This window comes from Mercenaria mercenaria, chromosome 14 (genome assembly GCF_021730395.1).
Source record: "Mercenaria mercenaria strain notata chromosome 14, MADL_Memer_1, whole genome shotgun sequence".
NCBI classification, from domain to species: Eukaryota; Metazoa; Mollusca; class Bivalvia; order Venerida; family Veneridae; genus Mercenaria; species Mercenaria mercenaria.
The window spans coordinates 57,411,104-57,435,500 of NC_069374.1; the positions used below are offsets into that span (position 1 = coordinate 57,411,104).

Consider the following 24,397-nt stretch of genomic DNA (forward strand, 5'->3'; position numbering starts at 1 on the left):
TTTTGATATTTTGTATGTTGCACTGCCTTGTGGTTCTTTACCAAAATTATTCAAGTTATACCCCTGAGGTGTAAATAGGTCCCACCCAGGGGGTTCCAAGTTTTACATAGACTTGTATATAGGAAAAAAAGTTTAAAATCTTCTTGCCTGAAACTACAAGGCATAAGCTTTTGATATTTGGTACGTTGCATTGCCTAATGGTCCTCTACCATAATGGTTCAAATTATGCCCTGGGGTGAAAAGAGGCACTGCCCGGGGCCCCGAAATTTTACAAAGAATTATATAGTAAACAATTTTAAAAATCGTTTTGTCTGAAAGTTCAAGGCTTAAGCCTTTGATATGTGGTATGTAGCTTACCTAGTGGTTCTCTAAAAAGATTGTTAAAATTATGCCCCTGGGATGAAAAGAGGCCCTGTCCTAGGGTTCACTTGTATATGAGTTATGTAGGAAAATATATTTCAAAAATTATCTGATCATATTTCCTAGATTGTGTAATTATAATTACCCGGTGACCGCAAGTAATTAGAGGTCACTTGACTATGACCTTGACCTATTTAACTACTTTCTTGATTTTTAAGATACAGCCTTGACATTTGGATGACATGTACAGTTTTGCACACCGATCATAACAGCGTAGTAAATTGGACCACGTCAACAACTTTCGATAACGATTTCAATACTCATTTTTAATGTTATATATCAATTATTCCTTTACAGATAATGTTATGCTTTTAGCATATAGAAAACATGCTGCAATTAGATTGATTTTGAATCGTGTGATATTGTGATTAGCACAGAAGCTTCAATTTGCTTAAATGTAGACAATAGGCAACATGGTGGATATATTTTTATGTTTTCATGAATAGAACTGAAATAAAAAGATAAGTATATGATTAGACATATTTGGTTTTTAAAGCTACTTGCTCATAGTTTAGGTGAACATTTTCAATATGTTCATTTCCGCCAGTTTTGGCATAGATCTGAAAAAGCTGTTAAAATCATACAAAAATACGTTTAAAATTGCAAAATGGACCATCAAATATGTAGCCAACTTGAAAAATTTGTAGCCAAAGTGGCATTTTATTAGCCATTGGCTGCAATGACTAATGGCAGAGCGGGCCCTAATGTATATATATGACACTGAGAAATGATGACTATTTTTATAGCGTTGCAACGGTTTACTACCTTTTGTGCATTAATTTTGGTTACTTATAAGATCTTATGTCAATAATTTTGTACCACTTGGCACTCCAGAGTACTCTCTTTTTATGGAGTTTTGAGACGAATTATCGATGTTTAGCTTAACGTAGCGACTATTTATTGATATGCAATTCAGACGTATAGAAAGTTAGACTTCGTACTTGTTGTAACTGTGAAAAGTCACAAAAACGTTAGCCATTTTGCTTTTAATTTGGCAGTGCTTTGAAAGTGTGAGCTATTGTATTATTCGTGCATTATAACGGCGACTGTCATAGTATAAGTGTGTTGTGAAGATGTAAATGCTATGTTACTTTACTTTGGTCATATTGTGGAAATTTGGGCTATTTCTTTTTAGTTATGCATTAATGTGTTGACTGTCTTATTACTGTTTAGTGAAAACTTTAGCAGAAGTCTTCAGAATTGGTGAGAATTGAGATGGCAGACTAGTATTTGTCTTACAATATCGAGCTGTAATAATGACCGTTTTACTTTGTTCGTGCTGGTAAAGCATTTGCCTTTTTGGGAAAATGTAACCTTCTACTTTGGCCGTGCTGAGAAAGCGTGAAGTTTATTATAATCGAGCATTAATACGTCGACTGCCCTATTGTCAGTGTTACTAAAACGTTAGCTCTTGCACTTTTACTTTGGCCGTACTTTGAAAGTGTGGTCTGTTTTGTTTTGGTCGGGCATAATTGCGTTGACTGCCTTACTGTCAGTGTTACGAACTTATTAGCTATGGCACTTTTACTTTGGCCGTACAATGAAAGCGTGGCTTGTTTTGTTTTAGTCGTGCATAATTGCGTTGACTGCCTTATCATTAGTTCTGTGAAAACGTTAGGTATGTGACTTTACGTGCCGTGCTATGAAAGTGTGGGCTGTTTAATCTGGTTGTGTATCATTTTGTTGACTGTCATATTTCTGTATTTTAAGAAAATTAGCTACAGAATTGGGTACAACATCAATGAATGATTACAATATTTTGATAAATGAAGTTGTTTTAATAAGACAGTGATTCTGTCTTTTCATTTTTGACATTTTCTTGATAGCACTGTCCATTATTACTTTAGTTGTGCCATGACATATTTTTCTAGATCAATTTTTAATATTTAAATGTTCTTTTCAGATAGAGTGATAAGTGTTACGTTGTTTGGTGGATATGTTTTTTTCAGAAACTGTTGGGCTAAGAACAACAATGAATAGATAAGAATACATTTCTAATATATGGAGTCGCTTCAGACTTGCTGCAAAAGGATATGCGAAAGCACTGGTTGTTGTATTGTGTTTGTACGGTTAAGTGTTGCCTGTTTAAACTTACTGTTACAGTTTTGTCTGTTTTATTTTAACTGTACTGCAAAGGATTGTACTGTTTTGACTGGTTATAACGTAAAACAGTCAAAACCAAACATTTGACCCACTTTAGGAAATTCCTTGTCGCCTTCATTCTAGTTCATCTTTTACAAACACATGATAAATAAATTACATTGAGGTTTTTACTTTAGCCAGGGCATATTCTTTGTTTTTTTAATACGTTTAGTCGATCTTTTTTCTACTTTCTATGTGCAGTAGGATTTAAATAAAAGCTTTCTGCTCATTTCAGCCATGTCGCCAAGTATACTGAGACAAATAATAACTCTGTTGATAGCACTGGAGTACATCTGAGCGCCAAAACTACATGCAGTATTATGAAAGAGGGTTCATTGTAATCGCGGAAGGACATTTTCAATAGCATAAGCACAAAATGCATTCATCCCGGTCATAATTATTACTGTCGCCTGAAACAGTTCTTACCTACCATAACAATATCAAATATATATACAAAGTATTTTGAAAACGGTATACATGTGACAAAAGTGACACAAACTGTCGTCAAATGATATAATGTATTAAAATAACATCCTTGTTGCTATCTAATAAGTAAATATTTCTGTTATTATTGTTTCCAGTTCATTTTTATTTTGTCGCGAGTTAAAATCTCTCCTTCGTAACGGGGACTTCTTCAAATGTACGTGATAACAATGGTGTTTTCTCTCTGTGTCTGTACCATTTACCTTGATTGCATCAGTAAGAATGCTTGTTTTCAGTATATGCCATCAAGGTATCGAACAGTTATCAAATATTGAAATAATTTTATCTCTTCCGTAACGTATCACTTCCGTGACGTAACATCTTAGCTGCCTACTGCAATGCGGAAAGCACAATACAGTTTTTCTCATGCGTCACTCGAAGGAAGCAGAGGCTGATCTGCAAAGGCTTTTAAGTGTAATTTTAAATTATTTGTGGAACCGTAGTTCAAGTAAATGAGATAAGTTCATAGTTATATACAAAAAAGCATTATACTACATGATGTTTATAGATTATATTTTAAGGTGTTTGAACGTGTTTTCTCTGCTTTTCTTATTGGGTTTGAACGTAAAACTATACAAAAAACATAGCGCTGAAATAAATATACCTCTTTAATATAAAACATGTCCGTTACTGAGGCGATAACGTGTTCATAAATTCCAGTGCGACATTCAAATTTCATACATGAACATTTGGCCAAAGAGATATGTCAAAACGGACTCAGAATCAAGAAATATATATTTTTTCTGACTATTTTATCTGAAGAAAAGTGATATAGAGCTTGATTTTTCCAACAGTACCGTAATGGAGGTGAGATAGTTTGTCTGATTGCATTGAACTTGTCCTTGTTTAGTCACTGCACCCAATATGATCTGGTTTCAGTAATGTTCTCGTAATTATGTAATTTTAATATCTTACTAACTTTTTTTTAAAAAGAAATGTGACTTCGGCGACCACATGTTTTATTTTGTTACCGAGAAGATATTATGTTTCGGAGGTTACATAGAAATGTTGTTATTTATGTTGTTGAAATATGGTATTCTTAGACTTGTTTTATTGAAATTAGGTTTCTTTGAATTTCCTTTTCTGACAAATTTGACTATTTTTCTTCCATGTGCAAAGAAGATGTAGTGGAAAATATGACTTACAATGATTTGAACGGACTTAATCAAACCGAGTCTGCTATTATATTAGTTGACTGCATTATTAGTTGACTGCATTCTTTGCTTAAAAGAATCTTTACAGAATTTATTATCCAGTGAAAACTGCTGTATGTTGAACGTCCGAAACATCGATGTGACAGAATGAAAATCAGAAAATGTTAGTAAGGAAACGTTAATTAACATTATTTAGTGATTATCAGAAAGGTAAACGGAAAATGCAAATTTAACTGTTGCTTTCAAATCACAGAACTTTGTGTGTAAGGAGACACATCTGGATGGCTGCGTAATTTAAGACATGGCTTCTGATATAGTTCTGATTAATTTTCTTCCTGAATCTTGAAAATATTGTAACAAATGCAAAGTCCCATTCGTCCAAGATGCAAAATGAATAGAAGAAATCAGACGTATACAAAATAGCTGATTATTTAGAAAAGACAAGAACATCAAGAAATGTTCGATGTTCTTTGACGGAGATCGTAGATGGATAAAAAGCCTGCATCATGAGAGGGTTTTATCATTTGAACTTTATCTAAAGTGTCCTGACATTTTATATTATACTCATTAATCTTTTACACATAGCACTTTGATTACAGGCTTAACTATACATGTTACACAATTTCCGTAACGCATTATCACTTCCGTTACTAGATGCTCCAATATTTGCTGTTTATACAGACTTTGTATAAATGTCACACATGGTAGTTTAGTTATGTTGCTGTTTAGTCTTTTGCAGGTTATTGTTTGAAAATGTACTGTTTCAATGGCTGTCTCTTTAATGAAATGTATTGTTTTTTAATTTATGTTAGGTGACAGGTTGCTAATACTTAAGCACTGCCGGAACTGTAATATGTCAATTTATTGTGTTGTATTTTAACCAGTTCTTTAAAGCATTTGATAAAGTTCCAAAACCATGTTCCCAATGTAGAAAAAAAACAACAACAATACATTTTTTAGGCTTATGTTTTCATTTCTTTGTAAATTTTATCACTTCCGTAACGGAGTTGTATGTTTTTAGAACCGCCATTCCAACACTGTGATATAAGTAGCACATCCACAATTTTTTGTGTGGTGTTAAGGACATTCTAAATTGACAGAGGGTTGTCAATTTTCTTCTATACGATGCCCAATTTATTAATTATAACGAGTGTAAATATTCACATTTTTGTTTTAAGAAATAGAGCTTAAACTTGTCAGCCATATACCTTTATTTTCTCTCGGTATTGAAAGTAGAAAATGTCATATTGATTGGATTGTGTGTCTGATGTGTTTATCAATTATGTTGCATTAAAGAGTTTCTTTTGAATAAATAATTGCGTTATTGTTTAAATTCTTAATGTCCAAAAATATAGACGGTCACTAAAATCTACCCTCCGTAACATGAGTAAATGCACATATGTATCAACATTCGACATTGTTTAAACGCTATCAATGTTGTGGTAGAAAGTTTTCAGAGACAACCAGGAAATGTTGGACTTTTAAATAATACAAAATTAATTAAGAACTGTTATTTAACATTCACATTTTTAAGATTTTTCTAATTGTAAGTGGGTTTGATTTTTGCTTTTGGCTGAATAGTGCTGACCAGCCAAATGAAAGTGTTTAATATATTAAGTGTTACTTTCTTATGTTGTGATTAGTTTAACGTATACCGTTTTAGTGAATATATATTTCAGAAAGTTTCAGAATTCTGACAGAACTGCTCTGACAACATGATAAACTTATTTATTTTGTTTATTTGAGCTGGTTATTCTATCCGTGATGCGAACATTAGCAGTTTCACTTTTGCTGATTTTTGAAAGGTTGTCCAAAATTCATTTTTGTAAAGGTCTATCTCTATTAACAGGAACGTTTAATAAGTAAATTAATATTTTCAGATGGTGAGCAGTACATTTATATTTTCAGAGGGTGAGCGAGTTGTAGCTTAGTGTAGATAATAAGACGGATGGCTTGGTGAGAACTGAATAAAAAGATAAGTATACTTTTTGTGTATGTGGCCATGCTGTAAAATCGGGTTTTCTGGTAGAGTTGATAAAGCGTGCGCTGTATTGAAACTTTGTAGGACAGATTGTGCCCCCACTGGTACATTTTTCACAAATAAGGGTAAATAATTCAAATGTTTGCAGTTGTAATGGGGTATAGCCTAAAAGCTTTTTATGAGAAGAATTCATTATTCTATACCATATACTTCTTGAGCTATGAACATTACAAACAAAAAATCCACTATTTTGGTCATTTCAAGGGCCATAACTCTGTGATAAACGCTAACATTCTCTAGAAGAATACCAAGTGTGCAAGGTCACAATATGATAAAGACTCGAGCAGGTTTTCATGAATTTACATTAAATACTTTTTGAGCTAGGCACATAATTATTTGAAAATGTGCGTTTTTGACTATTTCAGGGGCCATAACTTTAAACCTTAGAGAAGAAGCAAGCAAAAACTAAGCAGTGTGCACGGCTATATCATGATAAAGACTCATGTAAGTTTTCATCCATATTTTTATGTACTTTTTAGCTAAGTGCGTCACGAGGTAAAAATGTTTATTTTTTGGCTATATCAGGGGTCATCACTCTAAAAATAGGGGCGGAGGCAGACAAAAAATGTGCGCAAGTTCATATCATGATAAAGACTTATAAGACATATAAGGTTTAATAAATTTATATTATTAAACTTTTTGAGCTAGGCGCGTCACAAAGTAAAAATGTGCATTTTTGACTATTTCAGGGGTCATAACTCTGGAAATAGGGGGCAGATCCAGGTGAAAAATAACAAAGTGCGCAAGTTAATATCATGATTAAAACTCATGCAAGGTTTCATGAATTTATATCAAATACTTCTTGAGCTAGGCGTGTCACAATGTGTAAATGTGCATTTTTGACTATTTCAGGGGCCATAACTCTTGCAAATGGGGGGCGGAGTCAGACGAAAAGTAGGAGGTGCGCAAGTTCATATCATGATAAGGCGTAAAAAATGTTTGTTTCCGGTATCTCGACCTACCCTAAGTTTTCGACCCGACTCTATATGTTTTTATGGCATTGGAGAATATTTCTGTCAATTTTATGACAAAAGTAGCAAAACTGCACTTTTTATGCTTTAAACATGATCAGGGATTTAGAAATTAACTACCTGATGCTTCTAAAGGCACACCCCCTTATCTTATTCATTCTTTTACAAAAAAATAATTTACGAAAAGTCTCCTTTGATAAAAAATATTCCATCGCACCACTCGCCACCCCCCCCCCCCCCCCCCCCCCACCACCAAAAAAAAAAATCTGACCTACCTACCCTAATGTTTCTGAGCATGTTACCGGAAACAGAAAATATTTTAGGGCTAAAGACTCATGCAGGGTTTCATGAATCTATATCAAATACGTTTTGAGCTAGGCGCATCACGAACGTCGGACGCACGCACGCACGCACTCACGCAAATCTATATGCAAGACAAGAGTAGATCTATATGCCTCCACCGCTCATGGGGGGCACAAAAAAGACGTTTCACGTTGACTGTGCTTAGAAAGCGTGAGCTGTTTATCTTAGTTGTGCATTATTGTGTTGACTGTTTTTTGAATGTTTTGTCTATGTTACATTTACTTTTGGCTGTGCTGTGTTCACTTTAGCTAGCTCTATGAAAACGTTGGATATTACTAAATGAATCTTTCTAATTTAGTACACTACAATTACCTTCTTTGTTAAGCTCGATTGGATTGCTGTCAAATATGTAGACCCGTATCTTATATTTCTTGTTAGTTGTTTTTGCAGTTAGGAACATAGAATTAGTGAATAATTGATTTACTCCCGACAACGTTTGACTTATTTATTTTACAAAACTTAACTGCTGAATGTAAAAACATTAATATAATGGCTATATATTGTGAAAAAAGAAATTGCAATCTATTTTATTTTAAAAGCATTTTTATGGACACTCATCAGGTCCTTTTTCTTTTCTTTGTCTCTAAAAGTATTTTCAAACCTAACAACAGACCACTGGGAAAACATCATTGCTTCGGATGCTGTATCATTCTCACGGTTACCCTAGAAACACTTTTTCCATTGCAAACCACGTTCTTGGGAAACAAAATATCTCAAGAAATAATAATATCAGACTAATGACAATCTGCATCAATATAAAAAAAAACTATGTTTCATCATTAGCGTATTAAAGTTTTAAAACTCGTTAAAGTCATAATATTTTGTCAAATATTGTTCAGGGCAAAATGCCAACATACCTTTCAAGCGTCGTTTCTTACAATCAGACGACAGTGGTGTTATCCCCTCTCCATGCTGTTGGAAAACGAGACATGATTGGTTAAGAACGAACGTTTCCCCGGCAACATTCACAATGGCATCCTTAGAATCGTCAATGCGTACAACACGCCCGGTAGCTCCAAGGATCTAAACAAAGGAGAAAATCCATCATTTTTATCATCATTTATTATATATTACATACTAAATATACTGCCAAAAAGCTACTAATATTTTAATTACGACATAGGTCCAACTGTAGCTGTTTAGTGAAATATTGTATATAACCGTGATAAATCAGAAATAAGTCACATTTTTATCCCTATGGCATCCGTGGCCTAGTGATTAAGGTCGCCGACTTCGAATCACTAGTCCTTCAACACTGTGGCTATGAATTGTTGTAGAATTCCTTCATATTGTAGATAAGTTACATTAGTTTGGTGTCCGCCTATATCTGAAATAATACCCGGATGAGCACATGCGTTTTTCCTCCACCAGGTAAAGCTGAACCTGTTATGTCAATGTGACATTACATTCAACGAAACAAACAAGAGATGCTTTTGAGAAAAGCGCATGTCTCCCACAACTGCCTAATCATCTAGATTGGCATTTCTTCTCTACTTTGTATCTGCCTCAACCAAGACCTGTATCACTGGCATCAGTATTTTCGGTAATTACGAAATGCCTGGGCCGTTTTGGCTAGTTATCGAACTTGGCCGATGACTTATTTTCAATCACAATTTGTTTAAGTTTGTTGTAGATCGGATGAAAACTGTTCGACTTAGAGCACGGACATGATTGTGACAGACATGCAGTAAGACCTGTATCACTGGTATCAATATTTTCTGACATAATTATTGCTATGGAAGTGTTTATCATGTTTCATGGAAAATACTTACAGGTCTCATTGGTTATAGACATACTTCTGAATAGGTTCAAGTCAGCGTGTAATATCGATCTCAAAGACTTATCATCACAACATAATCGAAATGTTTATCTCAATGATATTCCATTTTGAGATTCAGCATATTTGTTTAGTAAAACTCTAAACGATCGTACAGTACTGTGACAGGACGGACGAACCGGGGACAGTAACTACCAAAACAACTTAACAACTATTAAAATATTTACAAATTTATTTACAAAACAATAATTATATACAATGAATGAAGGAAAAAATAAAAAAAAAGAACGAAGAGAAAAATAAAAAAAAATCTCAGCTCTGTATCTATTTCTAGAAGATGTACTGTCCTTAAATTTAATGTTCATTTCCATCTTTCACTTCTATCACAGGTGTTTTGCTATTACTTCATACTTAAAGTAACACACACACACGCATGTACGCACGCACGCACGCACACACACACACACACGCACACACAAACAACAAAAAAAAAACGTATCTTCAAGTAAAGTCCCTCTAAACAGTGAAATCGTTGACTCCTTTTTAGCACCCTATGTTGGTACGTGTTTGTATCTCTGAGCTGTCTCTCAGGGGTCTAAAAAAGGAAATGATAAATTGCAGCTATTATTTACAACTAATTAACAAAATGCAATGCAGATTAAACGTAATACATTAGCTGGTATGAAAGTATCAACTACCATACAACAAAACGAACATTGTATATATATGCTATAGACTGGCACACAATCTCTTCAAATTACAATTACATAGTAAATACACGGTACCATACTTGCAAACATATTTATTTATACATAACAATGCAATGCTGTACCGGCGTTTCATAGTTTACAACGGAAAGATTGACATAAACGATTTAAGACAAAGATAATTTTCTAATTACTCATGTTACACAAATTTCAATATAAATCTTACAGCTATACAAACGAAACATTTTAGATTCTTCTTTCGAATTAAATAATTCACAAAAGTCTGAAAAATTTAATAAATTATACTGACATACAGAAACTAGCCACAATCTCATGCCGAAAAGTAAAAGTTTTACAAAATTCTGTAGAATGAACAAAAATTTAGAAATAAAAATCGTTATTCAAAAATTCTAAAAAACAAATTTCTAACCTCGATCGAGCAAAATATCTGCCAAGAAAAATAAAAGTGACAAAATTTCATCTAATGTCGAAAATTGTGTGCACTAGGCATATCTAGTCCAGTCTGTTTGTAGGGTTATGTCCCGCCAAAAACTAGATTTCATGGGACTCACACATACGCGTGTACTCTGACTATTTACATTTTCACGGGAATCACGATACAGCCGGGAAATCGAACTACTTTGGTGCGGATTTGAATTGGACAATTTATGGCCCGTTATAGTGGTTTTGGGGATAAAACCATAAATTACTGAAATTTGAAAAATATCAGCTTTCTTATCACTGAACCGAATTTAATAAAATTTACATAGGAAGTTAAGTAAAGAAAAATATGAGAGGTACTGAACGCGTAAAATATGACATTTACCTCAATAACTCAAAAATTTACTAAAAGATGATACAATACCTGCATTTAAACTACAGATACATTGAGGCCCGTACGCCAGTTTGTGATAAGTACACATATCTTTCTGTTATAGACATAAACCTTTCTGTAATCGATAGTACATATATTTTTCTATGATCGACAGGTGACTTTCTGTGATTAACTGACAGTGTATACTCCTGTGATCGGAAGTATATTAACCTATTTGTGTTCGAAAGTTTATATACGTTCCTGTGATCGATAGCACACATATCTTTCTATGTTGGACAGTAAGTAAAATTTTCTGTGATCAAGAGTACATAAAAGTTTCTGTGACCAACACTACAAAACATCTGTAGGCTTAATTATGCTTTAACGGTGCTTGTTTTCGTTTTCGACACAGTTTTGGTTACACTACCATTTGTTATGAATATTTTTAGATTCCAGTGATAACGAATGATTTTATATAAATAGAATTATACAAGAATCTCAAATAACACATACAGAAACAAATGCTTGTTGCCATCCGCCATGTCCAGCTTGCAATTTCTTCATTTCATTCTGGTCCTGAATAATCCTCACAGTATCCCCTGCCGAGATAGTTGATATCTAGGGAGAGAAAAATCATAAAATAAACATTAATAAGGTACATATGAAAGAAATCATATTAGATGAGCAACAGAAATGCTTTTTTTCAATTAAATCTAAAGCGCTTTTTGGGAATCTTTAAATTTGAATTAATGCATTTTACAACCATCACAGCTTTGAAAATAACAATTTATGAAAAAAAACATGAATTAAATTCATTGTTATACTTGCGAGAAGGAATACAAGAATTTTTTTAACATCTCATTTTGACTGGTCTTAGTAATGACAAAAACCCTAGACAATTCAGATGGAGCAAGGAATGAGTTATCTCTGCTCGACGGTAACTGTTTCAAAGGCGATGACGGATTTATATTTAAACACTAATACAGTCATCAAAACGCATGTGATTACATTTTAACTTGATAACAATTGTATTCGTAAATGAATACAAACCTTTGTTAACACATTCATGTATATGGCACGGATGTCGATACTAAGGGATTCATAACGAACAGAAACAACCCTTCTGTTCGTGTCCTTGACCTCTGTCACTGTACCCTCCTCGCCAAACACCTGAAAAGTTCAATTAAGAACAAAATAAAGTATTCGTTAACATGAAGTCGTGGAATGGGGATGAAAAAACTCAGATTAAAACATGACTCTGTAAACTTAAAAAGTGATTATTCGTTTAAACCATTCTAATATTTTGTATACGAATGATTGGGTGATGGAAATCAAACTGTCAGCCATCATTCTTACTAAAATTATCACTTAAAACAAAATATTACACAATTTTCAAAAATGTGCAATATATACGTAAAACATATAACTCGTCCAAATGGTGGTTCTGGTCATATTTGTGCAAATGATTGACACAACATGAAAATTTTATAGTAAGTAACTACTTAAACCGGCAACAGTCGTAGCAGTTTTACCTTCTGCAGGTCTGAACTCCAGCCACCATATTCATGGTGTAATTGCATGTATGTATTTAAGTTAAGGTCAACACGAACTCTGTCTCCTACATTGAACTCTTGATCAACCGGCATGGTCAGATCTGAAACAAAGCCCTTTTCTGATTTCTTTTACGACTCAAAAACTAATCACAGTGCACATATTATACGTTACGTAAGTACAGAACAAACATGTTTAATGCAAATATAGATAAGTAAAGAAAAAATTAGGTAAATCACATATTTCAAACAAACAGGTCAAGGGGCCTCGGTGGCCGAGTGGTTAAGGTCACAGACTTCAAATCATTTGTCCCTCCTCAAAGTGGGTTTGAACCTCACCCGGAGCGTTGAATTCTTATGTGAGGAAGCCATCCAGCTGGCTTACGGAATATCGGCTTTTCTACCAAAGCACCCGACTTGGGATCCTGATTTACAACTAAAAATATTTTATATAAAGATTCCAGCGTATTCAGAGACTGATACGTACCCAAGACTGGCAAATGGTCAATATATACAGTTCCTGGGGAGAATGGTGTTACCAATTTAAGCTCCACCTTCCCGTCCGCCCCTATTCTGTATATTGGCCAATCAGGTTTGCCTTCACGTGTTTTCTTCTGTGTTGCTCCCGTCCATTCCACTGTAATATTTATGTAAATTTATACACAACAGCTAGCATTTGTCATAAACAGTTTGTTAGTCTAATGGTTAATATGATCCGTCGGATCTACTTTATCTGATTAAACGAGCTTGTCAGGCAGAACCGATCTACTTTCGCTTAAGAATAATGTCAAACTATCTACTGTACAGATAGGGTGATGTAACACTATTCTGGAAATTAGGCACAATTGCAGAATGATACTAAATGGAAAGAATCATTCTGCAAGGTAACTACAATAAGTTCCTGACAAAGAGATGTCAGCGGAATCGAAGAACTTAGTAAACTTAAATCTTAAATTCAATCTACAAAATGTTTTGGCACAAGGAACATTGAAAGTCAGTGTACACTGGTATTTAACCGATAAATGTTATGCCACCGGTGCCAATGACCAAGGAGTCATATAGTGTTTGAACTGTTGGTTCGTCAGTCCTACTTTCTTCTTTACACCACTCTAAACTTTCTGCAATGAAACTTGGTATGCAACATCAACATTTAGTGGACATGCGCATTTCCTTATAGCTGTCATGTTGTTTTATTGTTCTGGAGTTATGGCCTTTTTGGGGTTTGGAAATATTACAACAACATCGGAACTTTGTGTACTAAATTCCTCCTACAGGTTCCATCCAAATGAAATGAAACTTGGTATACATCATCAACATGAAAATGACATGCGCATTTCATCGGGACTTCTATGTCCGACTACTAACCATTTACTTTATGTGGGGACCAAACGCCGCTCTTCATGGAATTACACGCCTAAACACGTGTATCATTGAAGGTTCCATGTTCACCGCCGTTTGAATACATCTGCGGATGTCTCTAAACTGCTTCTTGTACTTTCAGCATGTGTAAATGTTGAGTTCTGCTCATCCCGGAGCTAGAGGGCGTAGACGATAGCATGCATTTCCACTACCGTCCATGAACAGGCTCAATCAAACCGACCCTGCAACATTTTCGTTTTTGTCGTGTTGAGCGACCTCTGAAGTTTCCACTTTTCTCTATTTTACGATCGATGCAAGTGCCATACAATATTGACACCATTCTTGTTCTACCTTACATCAATAAAAATGTTTCGCTGCGCTACTGATCCTTTCGATTAGGAAAATTAGTGCAAATAAATTAAAAAAGAAAAACAGTCGTTATATAACCCCGCTCTTTTTAGTATAAGTATAATACAAACATACCTTTAACTGCGCTTCTGTAGGTATCAGTTTGAAGATGTATTAATTTCTTAACAATGCCAAGTTGTTCTGAAAATAAAACGCTGCCGTAATGGTCAAATTCATTCAATTTCAAAATTGGTGAATATTAATCGTTGCATTCTGTTTACCTCAATATCCATAACTTGATTTTTTATTAAAAGTTTTTTATTCTTTTTTTTATAATTCATCATTTAAAGCATTTAACTATTATAAATGTATATAAAAATATGTCAGTAATACACACCATTTTCCGAAGAAGATGACGCGATTTTTGTGACCTCGGCTCCCGGAAAGATCCCATATAGAGGGATCTCCTTGCTCAATTTTCTAGGGGGCACTCGGACTCTAAAATTGAAACAATCAATTCCATGAAAGTATGTATAGTATAACATAATGATTCTTTTTAACTTAGATTTAATTATTTTGAATAATGCAAACTTTCTATTTTACCTTACGACAAAATGGATGAAATTTAACACATATAGACCTTAAAATTAAAAATAAGAATATTTGAAACAGCACAAAACTGCAGAATGATACGAGGGGCATTTCAAAAGTAATGCAACTGATTATCGTGCGGCCTCGCCTTGCACGGGATTTTCTTGAAAATTGTACCGATATAGCGAGACATTCATTCTCTACACAGACATACCAAATTTACAGGTGTACACGCAGTATTATCGCTAATACAGTGATAAACGCAACAAATAGTCATTGATACTATAGTACATGTAAAATGGTTGGCAAGAGAAATGTAAAGGCAGCTGAAATTCGAGGTTATATAAAGACTCGATGCCAGCTTGGCGTATCAACGAAGGAGATGTTTGACGAATTGTGTGTTGTTCATGGACAGAATGAAGTGTCGTATGCCACCGTCACGAAGTGGATTAAGAAGTTTAAAAGCGGTTGTGACTCCATTAATGATGCACCAAAATCGGGACGTCCTTGTAGTGCTACTTCTAACACTATGGTTAACAAAGTATGTGATGTGGTTAAGTCTGACGCCAGACTAACTGTTCATCAGATAGCTAGTAGAGTTGGTATTTCAGCCGCAAGCGTATTCCGCATTCTAAAACGTAATTAAAAAATGAGACGTATTACAGCTAGATGGATCCCTCATTTGTTGTCAGACAAGCAAAAGCATGTCCGACTTGAAACCGCCAGAAAACTGCTTAAAATGTTTCCAAAATATCAAAGAAAGCAGTTTTCTGACATTATTGCAGAAGATGAGACATGGGTTCACTTTTTCGAGCCTACCAGAAAAATAAACAACAAAATATGGACTACCAAAAACTGTCGCCGCCCCTCAATTGCCAAAAGATTGATAAGTGCTAAGAAAGTAATGTTTGTTATTTTCTTTGATATACGTGGCCCTATTATGCAACTGGTTGTACCAAATAGAAAATCTGTGACTCGTATATTTTATATAGAAAAAGTGTTGAAGAAACTTAAAAAACAATGTTTCAAACGTCGCCCACACACTGGCTTTAAGCACCTATCCTTGTTGCATGACAACGCCCCAGCGCATAAGTCTGCTATTGTGACCTCGTTTTTGAACAAGGAATTGGTTCGAGTTCTTCCACATGCACCCTATTCCCCAGACCTAGCCCCGTGTGACTATTTCTTGTTCCCTAAATTGAAAAAAACATTTAGCTGGTAGAAGGTATAGGTCCCGACAGGCCTTGGGGTCCGCTGTTTATCAGTGTATGCTGGGTATACCTGAAAATGAGTATGAAGATGCCTTTAAGAACTGGATTAAACGTTTGAAACTTTGTGTACGTAACAAGGGGGATTACTCTGAGGGTATGACGCTTAAATGATTTAAAATCTATCAAACGCGCGCTTTATATCACCCCAGCTGCATTACTTTTGAAATGCCCCTCGTACACAATATAAAATAAGATCAAATGAGCACAACGATGAAGACGAAAATGTTTGATCTCCCTTATAGATGTTCTAAATGATGATGATGATAATTGGGCTATTAAAGAAGTACCAAACGATTAGATAATGATAAGAATTGTATTTGCCCATTTTAATTATGATGATGTTGCTAAATTTGCCCATGTTCTACAAGATGATGGTGGTGATGACGATAATGATTATGAGGATGAGGCTACCTATATATTTAACTGACAATGATGACGAGGGCACCTGATTTCTACATGTCGATTATAGCAAAATTGCCCATGTTCAATATGACGATGATGACGAGATTACTATGTGCTTCAAGACTTTCACCATATTTAATATAAAATGATGATAACCTTGGATATGTTTTACAAGAGGATACCCATGTTCTTCATGACAATGGCTAGCAATATGTCCATATTCACATGACGATACTGATAAGGTATGAATATGTCCGTTTTTCACATGACGCTGATGAAAAGGTTGCCACTTAACAAAGAAAGCTGCATATGTTCAACATGACAATGTTACCCTTTCTCTACTTGAATTGACGATGAGGTTGTGAATTTTGATACCTGACGATGATGAAAAGGCTTCTCGTATTTTCGAAGTGATGATGGTAAGGCTTAACACAGTCAGCATGATGATGGTGATGATATGCTTATATTCTACATGACAGTGATTAGGAAGTTACCTGTACTATGTATGCCCCTAACAATTGAATTGCCCATGTTCTACATATTGCAGTGATGATGACATTCAACATGACGATGCTATTGTGATAATCCATATGCTTTATGATGCTGGTGATCTCTACGACAACAATTCTGTTGGCGGTAGTAGTAACAATGATTAAAATGCTGATGGTAATTTAGGACATTTTGAAGATTGATGTAAATGTTATTGGTTGACGATAACACTGATGATGATACTTTTGACTACCATAATAGCAACACAGTTGCTAACAAAATCAAAGAAACGATAATATTTCTGCTGAAGATATTGCTGTGGAAGCTGCACAACAAAAAGAGGAGGGAACAAAGAAAAATCAAGAATCAACAAATACGACATTCATTCATACAGTAAACATGTGACTTACACCGTTGAGAAACCTGTTATATATCTGGCAAACGGGTGATTCACGCAGACTTTATCGATTGGTTTCATATAACACGGTGTGCAATTATCCCTGTCAACACATACCAGACATTTCCAACGAAAACCATATACGTTGTTGTCTTTTGTGATCATGCAGGAACCATTGCATTGAATCTGTATCTGTACAAAATGTTTTACTCCTGCAAAAAGAAGCTACCTTTAAACTTGAATCCTTGTCAGCGTAAGTAGATCAAAAAACACTCCTGGAGTTTCAACATCTTTCTGGTTTCAGGATTGTCTTCATTTTCCCTGTAAGCTCAACCTGGTGTCTTTTATATTTCCACCATCACCTCACGTAGCAACAAAAGTAACAATAGCACTGACACCAGCAACAGAAAATTATCTTAAAGCAGCCGTGACAGTGCTATTACTAGCTGAGTACGATAGATATATTAACATCATCGTAATCAATATAATCATCATTGTAATCAATGTTATCGTAACAACGGTCACTTACACCGAAGACCGAGAGTCATATATCTCACTAAAGAATGGTTTGTATCCGCAAATTGTTGCTGAAAGCCTGTTCTATATGACATATAGCAGTCAATGCATCTTGAAGCCGTGTATTGTCGCCTTTATCCAGCATGTTTTCCCAAGTATTCACCATTACAGTACCATATATTCTGATTCCTGTAGAACATGGATAATCCGGACACACATAAAAATGTGGGTAAACTGGACTCACTTGATCTAAAATTGTTTCAATCTAGAGAGACTTAAGTTTTGATTATGAGTAAAATGGACCCACTTGATCTAGAACTTAGACTAATTTGATAAAAAATGTGATTAACCTGGACTAATTCAACACAGAATATTGTTAAATGGACTCCGACATTTGTCCTTTAAATATAGTTAAGAAGACACAAGATGGTTTGAATGGACACACTTTGCTTAGAATATATTATAATAGTCTGGTGGTTTTGGCCTCTGAAAAAAAGTATATGATATATGATATATGATGTTAATGTGAATGATTGAAGACAAAGACTTTATTGAAGTTTAAACATCCCCGGTTCATCTGGGAGCTGTCTCCCAAAATATATATGATATATAGATCAAAATGCCATGTGTTAAAACTTATATTTTGACATAATTTGCGGCACTTACATTTCTCATTATACAGGATTTCATTTACAACTGTAGGTTTAAATAAACCATACACATGTATCCAATTAATAAGTTATGACTATCACTCGGACACGCATTGTATGCTCGTATATAAAGGTCGAATATCTTTGTAATTTCTGTAAAATGTAATTTTCTGCGGTTGAACGAGTGTGAATTAGAAGAAAATTATTTTCTATTGGTGGAATAGTGTGTCCAGTAGGCGGTGATTGTGCACGAAGTTTTCGTGTTAAATGTAAGGTATTTTAATTGTCATTCAGCTTACGGCGATCGACGAGACTTTATCAATATTTTATCCCGGTGTGTATTGAAATGGATGAAAATTTACAGCGCGACAGTTCTTCGTCGCCATCTTTAAATTCACAAAACATTTCTGTTAGTGATCAAATGAAACTTGTTTTGGATGAACTGAGAACACAAAGATGGGACTTTCTAGATATGAAAGAGGAATTACAAGGTAGTTCTAGAACTGTTGTCAGTTGTCAGTGAAGTGAATAAATTGAAAACTGAGACAAAAATTGTTAGGAAATTTCAAGGCAACAAGATTCAGTACCAGTTTAATAGCGACATTGATGAGTCAGTAAAACAGGTTCAGTGGGCAGTTGGACACGGAAAAAAACTGACAGTTCGGCCGGCTGGGACACAGTAAAATTATACGAAAGTAATCCTATTGCCAGTGACGAAGAAGATGAGGCGAAAATCAGAAAAGCCGAAAATCGTGCTCTTAAAAGAAAGAACAACAGCCAGTCTGCTTCGAATGTTAACCGGTCTGCGACTACTAAATTCCCTCAGATGGATTATATTGCTCCTGCTCGGCCTTTCACAAGGAACCAGGAACATCCTACAAGACCAGTTTTACCCGATTTCGGCAGGGTAACTTCTTTTCGTCCCTCTTTCGGAGCCTACAGTTATGGTCCACAGTTCACTGGGCACAGCGCAGCAGCCCCAGGTCCATGCTTTGCCTGTGGAAGCTTCAGCCATTTCCGTCGGGACTGTCCGTTCACCACCCGTTCAACCGGGAACCAGTCAGCAGCCAGAAAGTAGCTTTACATTCAAAGATGAGTATGATTATGACTTTAGTAACTTCAAACATAATTTTTTTGAGTACGAGCAGGGACAGAAAATTTTATTGTAAGTGGAAGGTTGAGAAAAAGATGTACAATTTTGGTGTGATATAGTTGCGTAAGAATTTGTTTTAGATGTTATAAAATTTGGCTATAAAATTCCATTTTATTCTACGCCACCTCGCTCAATCAATAAAAACAATGGTTCAGTACTATTGCAGCCAGAATTTGTTAGTTCAGCAATTCAGGACCTTATCGACAGATCTTTGATTCAGCCTTGTTCTCAGCCTCCCTGGATAGTTAATCCTTTGACCGTATCAATACAAAATAATGGGAAAATGAGATTAATCTTAGATTTACGTGAAGTTAACAAGCACTTATGGAAACAATCTGTGAAATTTGAAGATTTACGCATAGCTTTATCTTATTTAGAAAAAGTTATTTTTATATGTTTAAATTTGATATTACAAGTGCGTATCATTTCATATAAATTTTTGAAGCTCACACTGAATTTCTGGGTTTTTCATGGACAGATAAGAATGGTGTAATTCAGTATTTGCAAATTTCTTGTTCTACTATTTGGTTTATCAAGTGCATGTTACATATTTACAAAGGTAACAAGACCTTTGGTCGCTAAATGGAGGGCTGAAAGTAAATACATTCTTATGTTTCAAGATGATGCGTTCGGGTGTGCAAGTAATTACCATAATAAAGAACAATTAAGCTCACAGTTCACAGAAGATCTGTTGCTTTCAGGTTTTGTTCAAAATGCTATTAAATTTATATAGAAACCAGTACAGAATTTGCAATTCTTGGTTGCTATTTTGAATTCTAAAGAAGGCAAAATTAGTATTTCAGTACAGAGAATAGGAAAGGCTAAGGCAACAGCCTTGCAAATTTTGCAAGACTTAAAAACACACAGACGTGTTGCTGTTAGAAAAATAGCGAGTTTCGTAGGACAAATGTCTATTGTCATTGGTCACGTGACTCAAATAATGACAAAATATTTGAGTGCTGATATTTTACAGGGTCGAACTTGGGATTCATATATTTCATTGTCTGTAGAAAGTGTCGAACAGATTAAATTTTGGGAAAGGCATTTAGAAACTGTTAATGTTAAAGATATATATCAGTCACACATGTGTCCAAGGATAGTGTATAGCGATGCTAGCACCTCGGGCTATGCACGTTACGAGGTTAGTACAGTAAATGACATTTCACATGGGATGTTGTCTTTAGATGAGAGTCTCAAATTATCCACTTGGAGGGAATTGTCAGCAGTTTTATCTGTTCTCAAATCTTTAGTGCACGTGCTAATGAATCAACGCGTCAAGTGGTTTTCTGACAACCAGGGCGTGGTTTTCGTAGTCTCTAAAGGCTCTATGAAAAAAGATCTTCAAGGTTTAGCGTTAAACAATTTTCAACTTTGCATGCAACATGCTATCTCTTTGGAAATGGAATAGATTCCCCGTTCGCAAAATGAAAAAGCTGATTATCTTTCTAAGATAATAGATTATGATGACTGGGGTATTTCTTACGCTATATTATCTATCATAAAGAATAAATTTGGCGCTTTAAGCATTGATTGGTTTGCGTCAGAACACAACGCGAAATTTCCAAGATTTTATTCCAAGTTTTGGAATCCCGCGTCTTTAGGTGTACACGTTCTTACTGTTTCCTGGTCGTCAGAATTCGGCCTGTTTGTTCCTCCAGTCTATTTAGTGAACAGGGTTTTAAAAAAGATGCTTGTTGATAAAGCATAAGGCATTTTGATCATTCCTTTATGGAAATCGGCTTATTGTTTCAAAACGGATCCTTCATCCCGAATGTGTTTGAATGGATAGATTTGCCTACCGAGGCAAAGTATTATGTTAAATGCAAAAACGGCAATAGAATGTTCGGGAATTCAGATTTAAGATTCCGAATGCTTGCTTTACAAATGAAGTTTTAAGGGACAATACTCTGTATGGACTGAAGAATAATCATTATTAAGTTGTTTCACTTGTCATAGTTTTTTTATGTTTACATTGGAAAGAAATGTTTATGCTTGTATATATTTATAGAACAGCAGTAAAAAGCGGTTGTTTGGGGTTTGGCGGTTTCGCCTGTAATACGGGAGCTTTCCCGGATAAAGTGCTCGCTTGAGCCAGTACGTATGAGATTATACGTGTATAAAACGAGTGTACAGTATTGGAATACTGTAAGCTTATTTTGTATGTATGCAAATTTGTCAAATATGTAAAATATTTATCTACAAATTTAAGATATTAGATCCAATACTTTCAACTAAGAAACCTTAGAGAATGATATATTCATAAAACATTTTCTTAAAAATTTATTTTTCCAGATAGAGATGAAATTGATGAACTGCCATCGGTTTTTGTGGACCAGGTGCACCTACTCCCGGAGTTACTGAAGAGATCCAGAGCAGAAAACAAGTGTAAAAAGTATGAACTAGCTTTCAAACGTTGGGAAAATTGAGTCTTCGTAATTCCTTAGGGAGTGGGGACATCTTGCCCGCTTAATTTTCACCGGTGGCTATTTATCTGTCATCTTTGATTCAGTCTGCGAATATGCCTGCTCTTGTTGTAACAAGTTATTATGCCATAAAATGGTTTCACGAGGTTAATGGGTTAGTTTCACCTACAGATTCGAAAGTCATTGTCAATATATCAGAAGCTGATAGAAGAATTTTAGGAAAGCCTACTAATAAGAAAGACCCGATTACTGTTGACATTATTTTGTCTATTTATAAATCTTTGTATCAAGAGAAAAATATAAAATATCAGAGGATTATTTGTGCTATTATTTTAGCGTATGCAGGTATTTTACGCAGTGCAGAGCTATTAAATTTAAAAATATGTGATATAGTGTTCGAGCAATCTTACATGGCAATTTATATTGAGAAAAGCAAAACTGATAAGTATAGAGATGGACACTGGGTAATGATTGCAAAGACAGGAACTGTGCTTTGCCCTTGTGAAAATGTTTTTAAATATATTTCATTTCTTATACAAACTTACGTGAACTGTTTTTGAATGCTTTGAAACCGCATGTGGTTGATATAGCTAAGTATAGTTTACATTCTTTGAGATCTGGCGGGGCTACGGCCGCAGCCAATACTGGTATTAAAGACAGAATGTTTAAAAGACACGGCCGTTGGGCTAGTGAAAATGCGAAAGACGGTTATATAAAAGATAATTTGAAAGAAAGATTGGCAGTTTCCTTATCACTTGGTTTATGTAATATATAAATAGTTCATCAACATTTTCTGAGTATATACATAAATGTATTTTGATTCTGAATATCAATTTGAAGTTTAGCTGCCAATTTTTTATCTGCTTTACAGCCCGTTGTTTAATTTCACATTGATCACCCAAGATGCTACATACCAAATAATAAATGATAAAGTTGTTTGTTTGTTTCCATTGGACACAGTATTAGTTTAAGGGAAATATAATTTTCTGCGGTTGAACGAATGTGAATCTGAAGAAAATTATTTTCCATTGGTCGAATAGTGTGTCCAGTAGGCGATGATTGTGCATGAAGTTTTCGTGTTAAATGTAAGGTTTTTTAATTGTCATTCAGCTTTGGGAGATCGACGGGACTTTATCAATATTTAAAAAAAAAACTGTAAAATATTGGCAGCAATATGTATACGTTTATGATGATGAGTTTTAACAGAGTTTAAGTTAAAAAATTTAGACAAATGTTTTTCTATGAAGATGTATTCTCTATATGTGATACTTTTAAACATTTTCTAATGGAAAATTATGAAAATGCTATTACAACTGTGGTATGTGCAGTTCCTCTATAATTATATAAGACTATGTATAAGATGTGATGAGTACAGTGTTATGTTTCAATGCACATATTGATCACCCACGTGCTACATACCAAATGATAAATGATAAGGTTGTTATTGTTTGTTTGTTTCTATTGGACACAGTATAAGTTAAAGGGAATACAATTGTAGAATTTAGCATACTTTTAAACCAAAGTGCTGTTAATAACATTATAATAACATTATGCAAATATATAATTTTATTCAATTTTCTGATTCACCACATTTGTAAAAAGTCACAAAACACATAAAAGCTGTGTTTTAGTAAACAATTGAATAACATTTATAAGAATACAAACTGTTCATACTATTATTTTTTTCGAGCGAATGGTTAACTATGATATGATATATGGATGATGCATGCTCTTTTTATCTTCCCAAAATACGTTTGCGTTTTTAATATTATTGATTACTTTTTGCGACCTGTCAGTGTCAAAAATATGTTTTTAAAATCGCAAAATGAATGAATATTATATCTGAAGACGTGTTCTGATTTTGTTTGGGATTTAAGCTCACCTAAGCAATGCTCAGGGGACGTCGGACATCGCTCGATGTCCGACGTCCGTTGCCTATCAGTCTGACGTCTGTCTGTCTGTCTGTCTGAGTGTCAACATTTAGATGGTGTCAGCTGATCTTCATGAACATTTGTCAGAATGATAACCTTTATAAAATCGTTGTCAAATTTGAATATGGGTAATCTGAGGTTAAAAACTAGCTCACTAGGTCAAATCAAAGACAAACCTTGTGTATGCAATATAGGCTGTCATTTTGATCAATTGATCTACATGAGTTTTGATAATAAGGTTAACCTTGAAGACGACTAAGCAAAGTTCAGAAATGGGTCATCTTGGGTCAAAAATAAGGTAACTAGGTCAAATCAAGTAATAATTTTGTGAATGCGATAGGTGTATTTTTCGATTGGTCTTTATGAAATTTGGTAAGAATGATAACCTTAATAAAATAACTTATTTGGAATCAAAAACTTGGGCAATAGAATAAATCAAAGAAAA

General features: G+C 34.6%; 1 protein-coding gene across 1 annotated transcript in view; it reads right to left on the minus strand.

The window, feature by feature from the left end:
• The window catches only part of LOC128548201 (E3 ubiquitin-protein ligase MIB2-like), a 75,561-nt gene that overhangs the window by 30,598 nt on the left and 20,566 nt on the right, over positions 1 to 24,397 (minus strand). Inside the window, exons 2-9 of the mRNA XM_053522650.1 lie at positions 17,293 to 17,491; positions 14,527 to 14,627; positions 14,265 to 14,330; positions 12,910 to 13,059; positions 12,405 to 12,526; positions 11,923 to 12,042; positions 11,386 to 11,490; positions 8,432 to 8,597 (exon numbers count right to left, since the gene is read on the minus strand). Of these exons, the coding sequence (XP_053378625.1) occupies positions 8,432 to 8,597; positions 11,386 to 11,490; positions 11,923 to 12,042; positions 12,405 to 12,526; positions 12,910 to 13,059; positions 14,265 to 14,330; positions 14,527 to 14,627; positions 17,293 to 17,491 (1,029 nt within the window). The remainder of the gene's footprint in view (positions 1 to 8,431; positions 8,598 to 11,385; positions 11,491 to 11,922; positions 12,043 to 12,404; positions 12,527 to 12,909; positions 13,060 to 14,264; positions 14,331 to 14,526; positions 14,628 to 17,292; positions 17,492 to 24,397) is intronic.